At 41.1% G+C, this 15,369-nt stretch overlaps 1 protein-coding gene across 5 annotated transcripts in view; it reads left to right on the forward strand.

Annotated features, from left to right (window-relative positions):
* The window catches only part of IKZF2 (IKAROS family zinc finger 2), a 140,005-nt gene that overhangs the window by 107,765 nt on the left and 16,871 nt on the right, over window positions 1-15,369 (forward strand). For 2 of the 5 annotated variants that reach the window (XM_030580329.1, XM_030580331.1), the window contains exons 6-7: window positions 4,689-4,856; window positions 14,021-14,164. In XM_030580329.1, the coding sequence (XP_030436189.1) occupies window positions 4,689-4,856; window positions 14,021-14,164 (312 nt within the window). The remainder of the gene's footprint in view (window positions 1-4,688; window positions 4,857-14,020; window positions 14,165-15,369) is intronic. The other 3 variants (XM_030580330.1, XM_030580333.1, XM_030580334.1) reach the window with 2 other exon arrangements.

A 15,369-nucleotide genomic window follows, 5' to 3' on the forward strand; every position in this document is an offset into this window, starting at 1 on the left:
AGTGCTGATTCACCTACAGATTGTGTATTGTTTAAAACAGAGCCTTTCATCAACCTTACTTAAATATAAAGTGATACTAATCATCATGGGCTTCATGCTGTGACATTCGTGAATGGAAACTATTACATATGCCCTATTTGAGTAGCATTATTGGCATTGCCTATTGCTAAGTTACTTTCAGAGCTAACACCTTGAACGTGGTTCTAAAAATTCAACACTTTACTTAATTATTCTCTTTGAATCCGGGACTATCATTTACTATTTGTACAGCAGCAAACATAATGAGGTGCAACTTGTTTGTGGTCTTTAGGTCCTACTGCAATATAAATGTTAAATGATGATAATAGTAATTCACAGCTGCGACCCGATCCCTGACAGTGTGTGCCAGGGCGCCCAGAGGATTCAGGGGACCTGGGGCAAAGCAGGGGAGCTGTGGCACTTGTACTCATCCAGCAGCGGTCCGAGTTTTCACCGACTGGGGGGCCCTTCAGTTGCTCCGCATCTTCAGCAGCGCTGAAGGGCCTCCTGCCGCTGAAATGCCGCCAAAGACCTGGAGCAACTGAAGGGCCCCCCGCCGCCAAAATGCCACCGAAGACCCAGACTGCTGCCAAATTGCCCCACTTGCACGGCCCCCCGCCCCCTGCACAGCCCTGGCACGTGCCACTAAAATTAAATATCTTCAATATATTTTGCAGTATTGGGCTGGTTCAACAACGATGATGATAAAATAGCAGCTGCCGACCTTCCATGAGGTGTCGGGGTTTCAGTCATAGTTTAAACTTCACCACAAGACGCCATGATTCAAACAGAGCATCTCAAGCCAAAAGCCAGACAACTTCAAATTGCAAGGCTGAATTCAGAAATCAGGAGCTTAATTCCTGTCTCAGACTGCTGCAGAATTTTTCAGACTTTAAATGCCTGATCCAAAGCTCAGGAAAGTCAGTGGAAAGAATCCCATTGATTTCAGTGGGCTTTCAATTGAGACCTAAGGCTCTAACAAATGTAGTGGGCCAGTGCCTTCTTCAAACACATCTTGAGTGCTGAGCTGTGCACGGTGGGCAGAACTAGGAATAGGTGGAAAGGAAGGAATCCTCTTCCAGGCAGCTGTAGAGAACAGAACATGGTTGCCAACATCTAGAAATGTGTGGTGATCTCCTGGGCCTACTGAAGTCAGTGGGTCAAATTTCACTCCTCATGTGTACCATTGCTTTTAGCATCTTCTACAGGCTTTTGTCATGTGTGCTTATGGCACATTATTACTTGGGATGCCTTGTTCTTTTCCATGGGTAGTTCCCCTTTGACTTACTTTGTATTCTGTTATGTATTTGCAGCTCATTTGAGCACAAAATGCAGTGTGAATGCCCTACCGGCTCTTTTGCTTGTGCTGACCTTTTTATGACTTAAAAGAAGTTTCCTTAAACCAGCGGTCTCCAAACTTTTTTGTCCACCTCTCCTTACCTGGCCCATGCTCCTTCCTCCTGGGAGCTGCGGTGTGGAGCAGGGGCTGGGTACAGGACCAGCACCACAGTGGGGAGCCAGGGCCAGAGCTGTGACGAGGAATCGGGGTTGGGACCAGGGCCAGAGCTGTGGTCAGGGGCCAGGAGCAGGGCCATGGCTGGGAACCAGGAACTGTGGCCAGGAACCGTGGCCAGGAACCACATACCGCGGCCTGGAGTGGGAACCAGAACTGTGACTGGGAACGGGACCAGCAGACCCTGAGCAAAGTATCGAAAAATTAAAATCAAATCTGAATGCACTCAGGCCCCACGGTTGGGGCCAGGAGCTGGTCAACGTGGCCAGGAGTGGAACCTTGGCCAGGGCCAGGAGCAGAGCTGGGGGCAGAGTGAGGTTGGATGGGTCTTCCACCCCCCTCACCCCCTCTCCAACCCCTGTGCTGCCACCCCCTCTCCCCGCCCCCCCATGGGGGCTAGCCCAAGCCAGAGGTTCAGATTGGATTTCAATGTGACATTAAATGGGAAATCCATTGTATACATGTTGCATCTTTTATAAGCTTTGCAAGTCAGTGGGATTTGGGCTCATAAACACCTTAGAGATGTTTGAAAATCTCAGCCTCAGATCAGATGCAAGTTGTCAAATGGTCCTTATGAAAGTGGGGAGTGCAAATGATAACTTAGTCAGTTTTGCTTGCACTTGTTATAATTACAGGAGACAAGACATGTTATCTAGTGTCTCAGAATTATACCAAAAAAATTGAATACATTAAGCAATAATACATTTAACTAATACTGGAGACTGATGCTTCTCGAGAGTTGAAGGTACCTGGGCTTTTTGTTCATGCCTTACAGTGCATATAAGTCATCTGATTCTCTGGATTAGCCAAATGTGTAATTGCTTAGATATCTGGACTTTTATAAAACTGGACGTCAGAGTCGGTGCTAACTCAAATCAATGTAATCAATCTCTTTGACTTCAGTAGGCCCTGAATGCATTTATTTCTCACAAATGTTACCAGAGTGTAGGAAACTGAAGTCTCTTCCCTGCACAACAAGGATAATATGAGTTGTGGTAAAAGAAGCTTTCCTGTTCTGCCCAGTCAAGGTGTTCTATAAGAACCACTTCCAGGAATAAGAAGCTAGTTTAGCATCCATAAATATTTGTGGCCTGGTCCAAACCTATTGACTTCAATCAATGTGTTCCATTGACCTCAATAGGCTTCGGATCAGGCCCCAAATCCTTGGTCTCAGCTGAGACTACCAGCAAAAATGCCAGTTACGATGGTGATGTAAACTGGTGGGCAAACTCACCTGCTGGGGAGTAAGTAGAATAATACCCCCGCAACAACCATTCAGTCCAAGACCTTTTCCTTAGAGCTGCCTTTATTTCTAAATAAGAGTTCCAGAACAAGGGCGGGCAAACTCTCAGTCCTGGGTACTAACTAAAGATGGTTGGAATTTCATTTTACCCTGAAGAAAATTTTGATGTTTCATCAAATATATTTGAGGGAAGCAGAGACTTTCTGAAAAAAAATGTTCATTGTATCGAAAACCCAATTTTCTATTTTAAAAATTTTGATGAAAAATGTTTGACCACCTGAGGCTTTCCTTGCTTCCACCAGCCAGGAGGGGAGAGGACACACACTCCCTTTATTTCTTGGCTACTATGGAGAGAGACCCCCTATGATGATCCTGACTCTGAGTCTCTTTCGTCTGCTCTCTCTGCCACAGAGACAGGAAGCCTTTTATCTGGCTTTCTGTAGGGAACATAAGAACAGCCATATTGGGTCAGACCAAAGGTCCATCTAGCCCAGTGTCTGGTCTTCCAACCGTGGCCAATGCCAAGTGCTCCAGAGGGAATGAACAAATGCTTGCTCCTTGTCATATGCCCTTCAACTACAGCTCCCAGTTGTAAAAGACTCCAGGCCAATACATTGAGTACATGCATGCACCCAAAGCCCCAGGTGCAGGTGGCTTTTATGCTTTGGCTATCTCTTCAGTAAGAACTGGACTGAGATCACCATTGTACTTCATGTGAGACACCCAACAGTCATGAGATGGTAATAGTAGCTTTTGGCTACAATTAGTAGGACCTGGATTTCATTTGTTAATTGAAAGGTGAAGGACTGTATCCTATTACGAGCCCCAGGAGACATCCACCCTCCTATACTGGGACAAAAATATTGAATACGCCTATATTATCCAAAAGAACATATTTGCCTGGTCTTTGTTTAGGTCTTAAAAATTATGACTTAGATTTTCAAAGCTGTGTGAGGCATTTGAGAATTGAACATTCTAACCCCCCCCCCCCCCCGGCAGCTTTGAAAGTCTCCGCCTAATGTGATGCCAGACCTCCTGTACTGAATAAATAGCCCTCTAGTTATTAGAGGATATATTCATGTTCTACATGTAATATGTATTGTAAAAAAAAATATTAACATGGTTTTGGCAAAATATACCATTTGGCTGGCTTTCTAGTCTAGGATTAAGCTATTTTTGGTTTCTTCATGACATGTTATGAAAGGGCTTCGCTGTACTAGGATCTGGTGCCAGGTTTTGTGCATATTAAGACCTTTACCAGATCACGTTGCTCTTGAGTGAAACTAAAAATAATATAGGAATTGTCTTTCGCCTTCATTGAGTCTGTTTTTGCTGTGCAACCTCCCTGGTTGTGTGTGTGCGTCTGTGTCTGTATGTGTTTGTCGTTTTTTGTTTTTAACTATCCAGTCCTTTATATATGGTGACTGCTCAGTTCTGACCTACCATTTTGGCATAATAGGCTGACCCAAAGGAGACCTTGCTCATGTCATGTAACTCAATCCCCACCACTTGAACGTTGAAGTAGGCCAGGAAGCTTATGTGAGGGCAAATGCTGACACTATGGACAAAATTGCTTAGAAGTTTTCCCACCAGGGTTGGTGACACACACTCATAGGCTGGTTGTGATTCAGCTGCTTGTTTCTCCTCATAGGTGCAGTCCACTTATTGACTTTGCTACCAAGTCAGCCTTTTTGTGAATGCCTGATAATGCTCCTTTTCAGTGTGAATAATCAATAGGGTGATATGTGTGTGATAGATGGGAGGTGCGTGAGGAGTGGGAAAATAGGGCAAGGGGAAAAGGGTTGGGACTTAAATGACCTTTGTAAATGTCTTTCCGTCCCCTTTGTTGCTGGTAACGGAGATGTAAGTTTGATGCAGATGATAATTTAACCTGAAGCTCTGTTCTTTCCACAGTGGGTAAGCCTCACAAGTGTAACTACTGCGGCCGGAGCTACAAGCAGCGCAGTTCACTGGAAGAACACAAGGAACGCTGCCACAACTATCTTCAGAATGTCAGTATGGAGGCTGCTGGGCAGGTCATGAGTCACCATGGTGGGTGGAAACAATGTTCAGGAGTCTCCTGTACGTCGGAGTGACTTCTGCACTTATTTCATGTTTGTTTTTCTCTCTCTCTCGATAGATTTTTTTTTTTTTTTACACTTAAAATAACCTCATTCTTCCTAGAACAGTTACATTTAAATATTCTTAAGAAAGACAGAAACTGTGCATGAAATCCTGGCCCCACTGAAGTCAACAACAAAACTCCCTTTGACTTCAGAGAAGCCAGGATTTCACCGTGGGGGGGAACGGGGATTTCACACTCTGCGTGTCTGTGTGCGCGCATGCGTGCATAGATACGTACCTGTATGGGGGGTGTGTGTGTGTGTGTGTGTGTGTGTGTGTGTATATATATATATATGTGTGTGTATATATATATATATGTGTGTGTATATATATATATATATGTGTGTGTATATATATATATATATGTGTGTGTGTATATATATATATATATATATATATATATATATATATATATATATATATATATATATATATATATATATATATATATATATATATATATATATATATATATATATATATATAAATATATATATATATATATATATATATATATATAAATAATGTATATCTATATGTGTATATATAAAATCAGCCCTGCAAAATTATTATGAAAAATTGACTAGGCCAAATATAAAATGTTGTTTGCCTACCTTTTAACATAACTGATTATGAGAAAAACTAAAAATATTGTAGTTTTTGTAAAAACAAAGCTTCTGTGTTGCAAGTACGAAAGTAGAATTTGGCAAGATTGGTAAATGTAATGTTACACACACATACACACACACACACACTAGACATGCTGTATGTGTAAATAGTATATTGAAAAAGATTATTGAGGCTTTTTGTGTAGTATAAAGAACTTGAAAAAGAGGACATAAAAAACAGGCTATGAGAACATAGTTTTATCTTTAGTGGGTTATAACATTTAAAAAAAAACAATTTTTTTCAGACTCTCAAAATTATCTTTGGTTTTAGTTTTTGAAGTGGAAGCTTTAGATTTTTTTGAAATTTCTCGTGAAATAGCTTATCCTTTATAAAAAATGTTTGTTGAAAATTTTATTTTTTGATTTTTGGTATACTTTTTAAAAATATTTTCAAAAAGTATTTGTTTAAAAAAAAATCCTACCATCTGACTAAGCTAACCAGTCAAAATTTTCAGCATTGCAAAATGAAAAAGAGGAAGGAAATTGAAAGCAGCCTGCTTTTTTCCTCTGTGTGTTTTTTGGGTTTTTTTTGTTCGGTGTTTTGTTTTTTTTTTTTGTTTGTTTGTTTTTGTTTTTTTTTGCTACTGCGTAACTTTTCATTGGTCAGTTTAGTCACATGATGGGATTTTTATTTACTTGAAATTTTTTCAAAAATATATAACAAGAAGCGAAGACCAAAAAAATCAATTTAAATAATTGATTTCTAATAGAAAATTTTGGTGAAAAAATCACAAGAATTTTAAAAATGGGTAATTTTTTCGTTAAATGTATATATATATTTTTTACCCCCACAAAAAAGTTGCATTGGAAAAATTTCAATTGTTCTATTAAATAATTTCAATTGTATACCACCACCACCACCACAGAATCGGAAGGGACCTCAGGAGGTCATCTAGTCCAACGCCCTGCTTAAAGCAGGGCCAATCCCAGACAAATTTTTGCCCCAAATCCCTAAATGGCACCCTCAAGGATTGAACTCACAACCCTGGGTTTAGTAGGCCAGTGTTCTAACCACTAACCTATCCCTCTCACTCCTTAGATTAGAATCATGAACTTTATCATTTCTTGATCACTTTCACCCAAATTGCCCTCAACCTTCAAATTTGCCTCTCCCTGTGTTTCAGAGTCAAGTCCAGAATGGCTGCCCCCAGTTACCTCCTTGACTTTCTGAAATAAAAAGTTGTCCCCAAATGCCATGGAGAAGAAAATAAGCATTTAAAATCTGGTACATTCAGAAAGATTGATGTTTGTGACTAAACATTTTAGGCCTGATCTAATGCTCATAAAAGTCAGTAGAAATAGTCCCTCTGATTTCAGTGGTCTTTTGTCAGGGCTTTTTTGTACCCTCACTTTCAGATGTACACGATCTTTTTGGTGTTTAAGCTAAGAGTTTTACCCAGCTACACCATTCCCAAGGAGAGTCTTAGGAACCTGTGACTTCAATGGGGCTTCTTTCAGGGGTTAAAGTTAAGTCAGTGTGTGTAGTTCTTCTGAGAACTGGGTCTTTAGTGAGCTTTCTCCATAAAACGCAGTTATGAAAGCTACAAGTAAATACTTCAAGGATTGTGTTGTGGGAGATCTCTCCAGATTCTACTCCACTTAGAGTCAAAAACACTTATCTTTGCCAGTGTTGAGACAGTTTTAGATTTGCTTGGAAAGAACTACTTAACGGTGAAACGTAGACTGTGTGGGCCAAGTTATTAGCCTTTTCTACACCTAGAAGATTCACTGGTTTAACTTAAATCAGTTTTTCAACCAATTTAAGTTAGACTGGTCCAAACCCCTATCTGAACACTCTTAGGGCTTTTGTACACAACCACTTAAGTTGATGTAAGTGACATTGCTTAAGGGTGTGAAAAAAACACCACCTTGAGCTACATAACTTACATCAGGTGCCTCGTTGATATGGAGTTATTAGGCCAACGAGAGAGCACTCTCCTGTCAATGTAATGCATCTTCACCAGACGCGCTATGTGGCACTGCTGCATCAGTGCAGGGGCATCAATTGACTGTGGTAGTGAAGACAAGCTCTTAGTTTATTTTAGTTTGTCTGTTCTTAATGACTTCAAATTAATCTGAAATAAAGTCAAATAAGAGCATCCACACAGCCTTTCCATGGATTTAATTAAATTAGTTTAAAATCACACCTTAAGTGAATCCAGTGCAACTTTCTCATGTACACAAGTCTCTTGTGTTTAAATCTCTTGCCATGCAAGTGAGTAAGGGAGTACAAGGCCCATCCCACTATGTGGCCAACCTGTTTCTGCTTTGGGCAAGGTGGGGAGGAGCCGGGTCAGCAAGCTCTTCGAATCCACAGCTTGACCCAACAGTGAGCAGAGTCTGGTCTACCAACATGCCTGCCAGCGTAGCTTAGCCAACGAAGGAGGGGATGTAATCACTGCCCTATAAAAGGTTTCAGAGTAGCAGCCGTGTTAGTCTGTATCCACAAAAAGAACAGGAGTATTTGCAGCACCTGAGAGACTAACAAATTTATGTGAGCGTAAGCTTTCGTGGGCTACAGACTCACTTCATCGGATGCATGTAGTGCACGAACGCTTATGCTCAAATAAATTTGTTAGTCTCTAAGGTGCCACAAGTACTCCTGTTCTTTTTGCACTATGAAAGTGATTGCAGCAACTTCCCTCCTCTCTGGAGGATTTGTGACTAACTGAGGCACAGTTCCTTCCCACAGCCTCCCCGAAGGTGGCATAGCTATGCAGTGCCCCTTACAAAAGGACTAAAAGGTCTTAGTCTACCACTAAGAATGTATTGTGCAAAAATGTGCCGATATTTCCTTCTGGCTTTTGCCATACTATGTATTTTTCAGGATCAGTATTGTTGTTGGGGTGTTCAATATCTTGGAATTACTCAGCACCACCCTGAACTTCAGCTTTCTTGTGTGTCTTTGTAACTGTTTTCTCATTTACTATGTTTCTGGAGATACACCCAGTATGGGATTACCCAGTGCTTTTTCTTAGCTTATGTTACCAGAATGAGCCATAATATATTTGCCAGGATCTATGAAACCACCGCAGCATAACTGACTCCTACCTACAATTAGCAAAGTGATTATCTGGGAGGTCCTACAATGAGCTTTTTATAAAGAGCTGGGGGTGGGGATTTTCTTGTCCTCACCAGTGTCTTGCTGTTGGAGTAAGGGAAGCCCATCTGGGACCCCGTGCATCCTTGTAAACGATTAACAATTTATTTTGTCAGGGTGAGCTGTTCTAATAAGCTGGGGGCACCCCCTGGAGGGGTGTTTATGCATTCTGCTCAATTTGGTCCTTCATTAATTCATTTACTCATTCAGTCTCACAACAGCCCTGTGAGGAAGGTAAGTATCATTGTGTCTGTTTTCTAAATAGATAAATCACCTAACTAAAGCCACAAAGGGGGTTAGGTTATCAGGGCATGGGATAAAATGCAGAAGTTTCTGGCTATCCCTCTTGCTTAGTCCACTAGCATGCCACTGACATTCTCTTCTTTGGGGCTAGAAGCCATGCAGCCTGCTACAGCAAAGCAGGTAGCTCACTTGTAGACAACTGGCCAGAAGAAAGTTGCCATGAGGTAGCAGGCTGGGCAGTGCTGGTCCTCCCAGGTAAAAATAGGCCTGGGGACCTTAACTGAACTCTAGGTTTCCTGGGTCCCAGCCCTGTGTGAGTATAATGGAGGCCAGTGCTGGATGTCTATAGCAGTGATCATGTATAATCTGTGATCTTTAAGAAAAATCAAAGACAAACTTTCAATCTTAGCTACGCATTTATACCAGTTTACAGATTCTAGTTTAAAACAAACAAAAGGAAGTATTTTTTCACACAACGCACAGTCAGTCTGTGGAACTCCTTGCCAGAGGATGTTGTGAAGGCCAAGAGTATAACAGGGTTCAAAAGAGAACTAGATAAGTTCATGGAGGATAGGTCCATCAATGGCTATTAGCCAGGATGGGCAGGGATGGTGTCCCTAACCTCTGTTTGCCGGAAGCTGGGAATGGACGACAGAAAGGATTACTTGATTATTACCTGTTCTGTTCATCTCCTCTTGGGCACCTGGCATTGGCCTCTGTCAGAAGACAGGATACTGGGCTACATGAACCTTTAGTCTGACCCAGTATGGCCGTTCTTATCTTCACAGAGAAAAAGGCTAAAGAAATTCTTCAAAAGAGATGCTTCATGGTTACTCTGTTTGCTTATTTAGGATCCCAAAAATAAGAAAAAGAGGGAGTCCAGTCTTCTGCAACCCCCAAAAGTCAGCTTGACACATTACAGATGATGGGTCCTTTTATTCCTACATAACTGAGTAGAATTCGGGTTTCAATGCTGACTCCAGGGAGTTCTTCCCACCAGGTTCCATGAGAATTTTCCCTGTGGTTTTTTTTTTTTTTGTTTTGTTTTGTTTTTAGTTTTTTTTTCAATATCTTAATATGAGCTGAGGAAAGGAGGCTGAGGGTCAAGAGCCTTGCCTGATGTAAACCAGCATAGCTTTACTATTTCAAGCAACATTCAGGGACTAAACATGTCCTGAGTTTTTACTTTGGTATGCAGTGTTCTCTGTTGCTCGAATTATACACAGACTCCTATTACATGTGTGTGATTTCATACAACTAAAACACCCCCAAAACTATAAGTTGCTCTGAGTCCAGGCTTTTGATCTACAGTCCCCTTAGTTTCAAGGAAATGGAGGCTCTGAAGCAGTGTTCCTCAACTCTTGTCACCCCAAAGACTGTCTCGGTCTGTGTACTGAAAGGATGGGCTAACAAGTTAGTGTTATTTCTAATATCCTCTCTTGCAAATGTCAGCGGAAACTCAACATCTTTGCTTAGGCTCCAGTACAGGAAAACACTTAAGTGCCTGCTTAAGTCCCTCCTCTGTCAGAAAAGCACTTAAGCATATACTTTGCAGGACTTCCTGTTTGTTGAATAGAGATGCTTTGCAGAACTTGAGCCTTAGTTGTGAGCATGGGTTTTCTTTCTTGGTTTGTTTTTCTATTTTATAACACTGATATTCCTCAGTGAATTATGTGGATTTTGGTTTTTGGCTTTTACTTAGGTATTGAGGTTTTTTTCTTAAAATTAAAAGCAAATCCAAACAGGGTGCCTCGTGTTACAGCATACAGGAAATAGGCATCTGATTGCTCACTTGTCAGTTGTTTCTTAATGTATCTGATGCATTCCTTTTTTAAAAAACGTCAAATAGATCTCTATTTTAAATATTTGCAATGCCATGATGTTTAGTTTCACCTTTCAAGTTCCCACGCTGGCAACATCTAACCGATCTAATCTTGATTTGCCTGTGATTTAACAAATTAAGAAAGTGGTTTTGTTGCTGTTGCGTTTTCTGAAATCTACATAAATTGCCAAAATGTGATTGGTTATCTTCCCAGTACCATAAATATTGGAGGGTCAGAAACAGTAATGTTTCCACTTGGAACTTAACTGTATTGGCAAAGGTCCCATGCTCTAGTTTCGTTCTGAGCCAGATTAATAGTCACCACCTGTTGTTAAATGTAGAGCAACCCTCTTACTGTCAGTTTCAGAAATACTAAAGCAAGTACTGGATTGACGATATTCCACAGAGGAGTCTGAGCAAAATCCTTGCCTAATGTATTGATTGTAAGATGTTTCTGTGAACATCGTAACTTGTTCCTCGCTTTCCATGGAAGAAAGAAGCGCAGTTGTATTGGTCATATTTCACCTAGGAAATTTCACAGACCTTTATCTAAGACACGGGTGTTGGCACTTTTTTAGCTAGTATTTAACCTTTATATGATACATCAATTAATATGAAGAACCTGGGACTGTGTCCAATGACTGTTAGTCAATAGAGTCTTTCAGGCCTTTGTAGATGCAATCCTGTGAAGTGCAGAGTGCTCTTAACACCCATTTACAATGGGAATTGAGAGCACTGAGCACCTCCCAGGATTTTCCCCCAAGAAAGTCTCATGTGTAATGTATAGCAGGGGCAGACAGTCATGGGTTTGTCTTAATAGAGGGTGGATTCTACCCATAGTGTACTTGCAGAGAGAGTTTTTTTTTTCTGTTTTTGTTTTGTTTTTTTTTTTTTTTAGCACAAAGAGCAGCTAGGCACCCAGTTCCCATTGACAATCAATGGGAGTGGGTCTCCTTGCTGCCATTTATGTCTTTGAAAATCTCCCCGTGTTTTCAATACATCCCTAAATAGCCCTAAAGTAAGTTTATATGGAACAGCCCAGGCTACCTAAGTAGTCTTCCTAAGTCCAGTCTGCAGTCTGTCTAGGGTGACCAGATGTCCCGATTTTTATAGGGAAAATCCTGATATTTTTGGGCTTTCTCTTATATAGGCTCCTATTACCCCCACACCCCTGTCCCAATTTTTCACACTTGCTACCTGGTCAGCCTAGTTACCCCAAACCTTGAAGTCTGCATTGGATATTAATTAGGTCACTTGCATACCACACACCATTTTTGTAAACATTGGTTTCATCTTGTATTTGTGCTATTTCTCTTCCATTATTTTCACTGGTGCCAGCAGGATTTCCTGGTAAATGAGAAATCGTGATTCTCAGTGGGAGCATCCTGTACAAATAAAAAGGCAGCAGAGTAAATCATTTTACAGAGTATGCGGATTCTAAGACTCAAAGCATTCAGCTTTCCCTAGCAGCACAAACACGAATTAAATCAAAGGAATAAATTGTCCCATGTTCTTGAATGTCTGAGTTGAGTAGTTCACCAGAACAGGTCTTTTATTTCATAATTGCCGGGTATTTGCTCTTCCTTTTAAGGAGGCAAAGGCAATGCTTTTACCACCTCATTTTAATATGTATTGTGCTACCAAATAGCCACATGTTTTAAGAATAGGAGATTCATTAGCGCTGATGTCAGTGAAGTCTCAATAGAGTAATGCAGTGCTGAATCAGGTCCAATCCTGCAGTCTCCATACAGACTACACACATGATAAAGTCCTTGGGAACTGAGTTTTAAGGAAGTTGCTATGGTGCGAGGGAAAAAGAAGGGAACAATAGAAGATTTAGGGTCCAATCCTGCTCTCCTTATTTTGGCAAAATTTCCTTTGACTTCAGTGGGAGTTTTGCCTAAGTAAGGAGAGCAGGATGGGGCCCTCAGGCCATACAGATTAGAGCAAGTGTTTGTTCTGCCATTCCAGAAACCTGTTTCAGTTTGCTGCCCAAGAATCTTTCTTAAGAATAAATCATAATCATAGTGCTACTAACCTCCAACTAGCACAGACACCGATGGTTGAACTTGTTCAACCAAAGCTATCTTCTGTGGATGAATCAGAGCCAATGAGTCTATTTATTAGATTCAATGCTATGGAACAATTGAAACAACTGGAATTGCCTTTTGTCATGCATAAATTCTTCAGCCTACTGTGATGAATTGGAATGTTTCAGAAATTGTGGGCCTGATCCTCAGCTGGTGACAGTCAGATAGTTCCACTGAAATTAACTAATTTTCTAGTGCTTGTAAAAAATAAGAAACCACAAGAAAACAAAGTATTGCTCAAGTATTAGGTGAGCAGTTATAAGTTTTGGGGGGGGGGGGTTTTCAGCTAGGCACATAAAAGTATTTGGCTGTTCATGTGCTTCTGGTACCTGTGCCTTATTTCCAGCTGAGATAATCAGACCAGGCATTAGATGAAGGGTGAAATAATCAGTAACACAAGGTGTCATTAACTTCTCTTTTTTCCTTCAAAGACAGCTGAAAATAGATATTTCCTAAGTATTCCTCCTCCATGTAAGTAGTTCCCGTAGCTGCCACAGGGATGTTATTCAGTGGGTAAGGAGGTTGTCTGCTGATCACACAGGGTGGGTAGATGTCCACAGGGAATCTTGACATTCATTGGTTGACTGAGGCTGTAAAACTGTTTGAGAACCTCTGTTTTATGCCATTCACCTAAACTGGGAAACTATGAGGAGATGATCTTATAAATTAGATGCATTATGGCAAGAAGAGTAGCCTTCTCATGCATGGAAAAAAGACATATACACTAAAGCCCACATTTTCAAAAAAGGACTTGGATTTTGTAAGCCTCAATTTTTGGGTGCTCAGCTTCAGCCAGAAGAGGCCTAAATCTCCATTGCCATGTACCTTTTGACATGGGAACAAAGAGAGTATAATAAAATGCTGCGAGCACAGAAGGATAGCACTTCACGCTCACTGTGCACTGGTGTCACTGAATTCACACGGTGGAAGGCCACGGAGAATCACGTCTCAAGGGTGACTTTCAACAGAGCAATGCACGTGACCGCTCCCACAGGGAAGCACCCAAAATCAGAAGCCCACGTTTGAAAATTTGGCCCTAACTGCTCAAATGTTAATGTTGTTTCGTTGCCAATTGTATTCCTTGCACCTTATTTCACTGTTGTTTTAATATGCACTATAGTCTACAGGGCTCAAAATAGTTAGTGCCATCTCTTAAGTGTAGACAGACTTGTCTGATGTGACTTTTTGGTTTTACGTAGTACCTCCTATGGAAGATGGTAAGGAACAAGAGCCTGGGATGGACAACAATATTTCTCTGGTGCCTTTTGAAAGACCTGCTGTTATAGAGAAGCTGACAAGCAACATGGGAAAGCGTAAAAGCTCCACCCCACAGAAGTTTGTGGGTAAGCTTGAGAGAGCATTTTTATTATTCTTAGTGAGTAGGAGTAGGTTATTTGTTAACTCTTAAGAAGAGTCAGCAGATCAAAGGGGAAAACTGCACTCTCAGAATTGAGCATGATTGGGCGGGGGTGGGGAAGGGACAAAGGAAACAGTTGAGAGATGATTAAATCAAAGCAGAAAACAACCTAAAAGTGATTTGAAGATGACTGAATTTCAATACTGTCAACCCTAAAACTCATGAGCCAGGGCCCCAAAATCTTGAGTTTTTAAAATATACATTTTGGGTCTTTTTCTTTACCTTTTGATGTTTGAGCCTTTAGGGTGCATTTGGGTCACAATTTTAAACTTTTCTCTGTCATCATGAGGGCTGGAGACTTGTTTAATGAAAGCTGAGATTCTCACGTAATCACCTGACTCTGGGAGCTGGAGGCTAAAAAAAAAAACAAAAGAACCCTCAAGTAACTCAAGACTTGTGATAAACCTGTGAGAATTGGCAACACTGAAATTGCTCCCTGATATGCACGGGTGTGAAAGTGACACATTGCAGCTTTTATTAAAAGAAGCCCCTATTCCAAATGAAACACATTTCTTGATCCTTCACAGCTCATACACAAGTTATTGGATTCTATACATGGGGTAACTGGGTGAAATTTAAGGACATGTTGCACAGGAGGTCAGATGAGATGATCTAATGGTTACTTCTGGCCTTAAACTCTATGAATCTATGAAATACAAGACCGCATCGGACCACTTTTATTTATTAGCCATTTATTTTGGAATCTCTGGCCCAGACGTAACTGTTTGTATCTAGGTTTCCTGTACCTCAGAATGTTAAGGAGTTCTTGTTAAACTATAGCACAAGATGCCGTAGTAAACATTGCCCATGTTAAGCTGTAGCTTGTGGCTTTATGCTGCAGCTCACATTGTTGTGGAGGTTGGGCGACATTATGCTACAGCAAGAGCACCTGCTGGTGTTTGGACTGGGACAGAATTCTTCTGGGGAAGTGCACGTAGCAGCAGGGACTCCGCTACCCATTAGAAAGGGGTAACATATGTTTTCCACCCCCAGCATGAGGCCCGTCTTGCTGGTGCAGACTTTTCAGGGCTCATACTCTCACCCTGTCCACTATGAGGAGTCTAACACTAACAGCAGTGCTAGGCTCCTACAGTGCATCACTGATCAAGACTGTGCTGAGTTCTTTGCATC

Source organism: Gopherus evgoodei, chromosome 11 (assembly GCF_007399415.2).
Source record: "Gopherus evgoodei ecotype Sinaloan lineage chromosome 11, rGopEvg1_v1.p, whole genome shotgun sequence".
Taxonomy (NCBI): domain Eukaryota; kingdom Metazoa; phylum Chordata; order Testudines; family Testudinidae; genus Gopherus; species Gopherus evgoodei.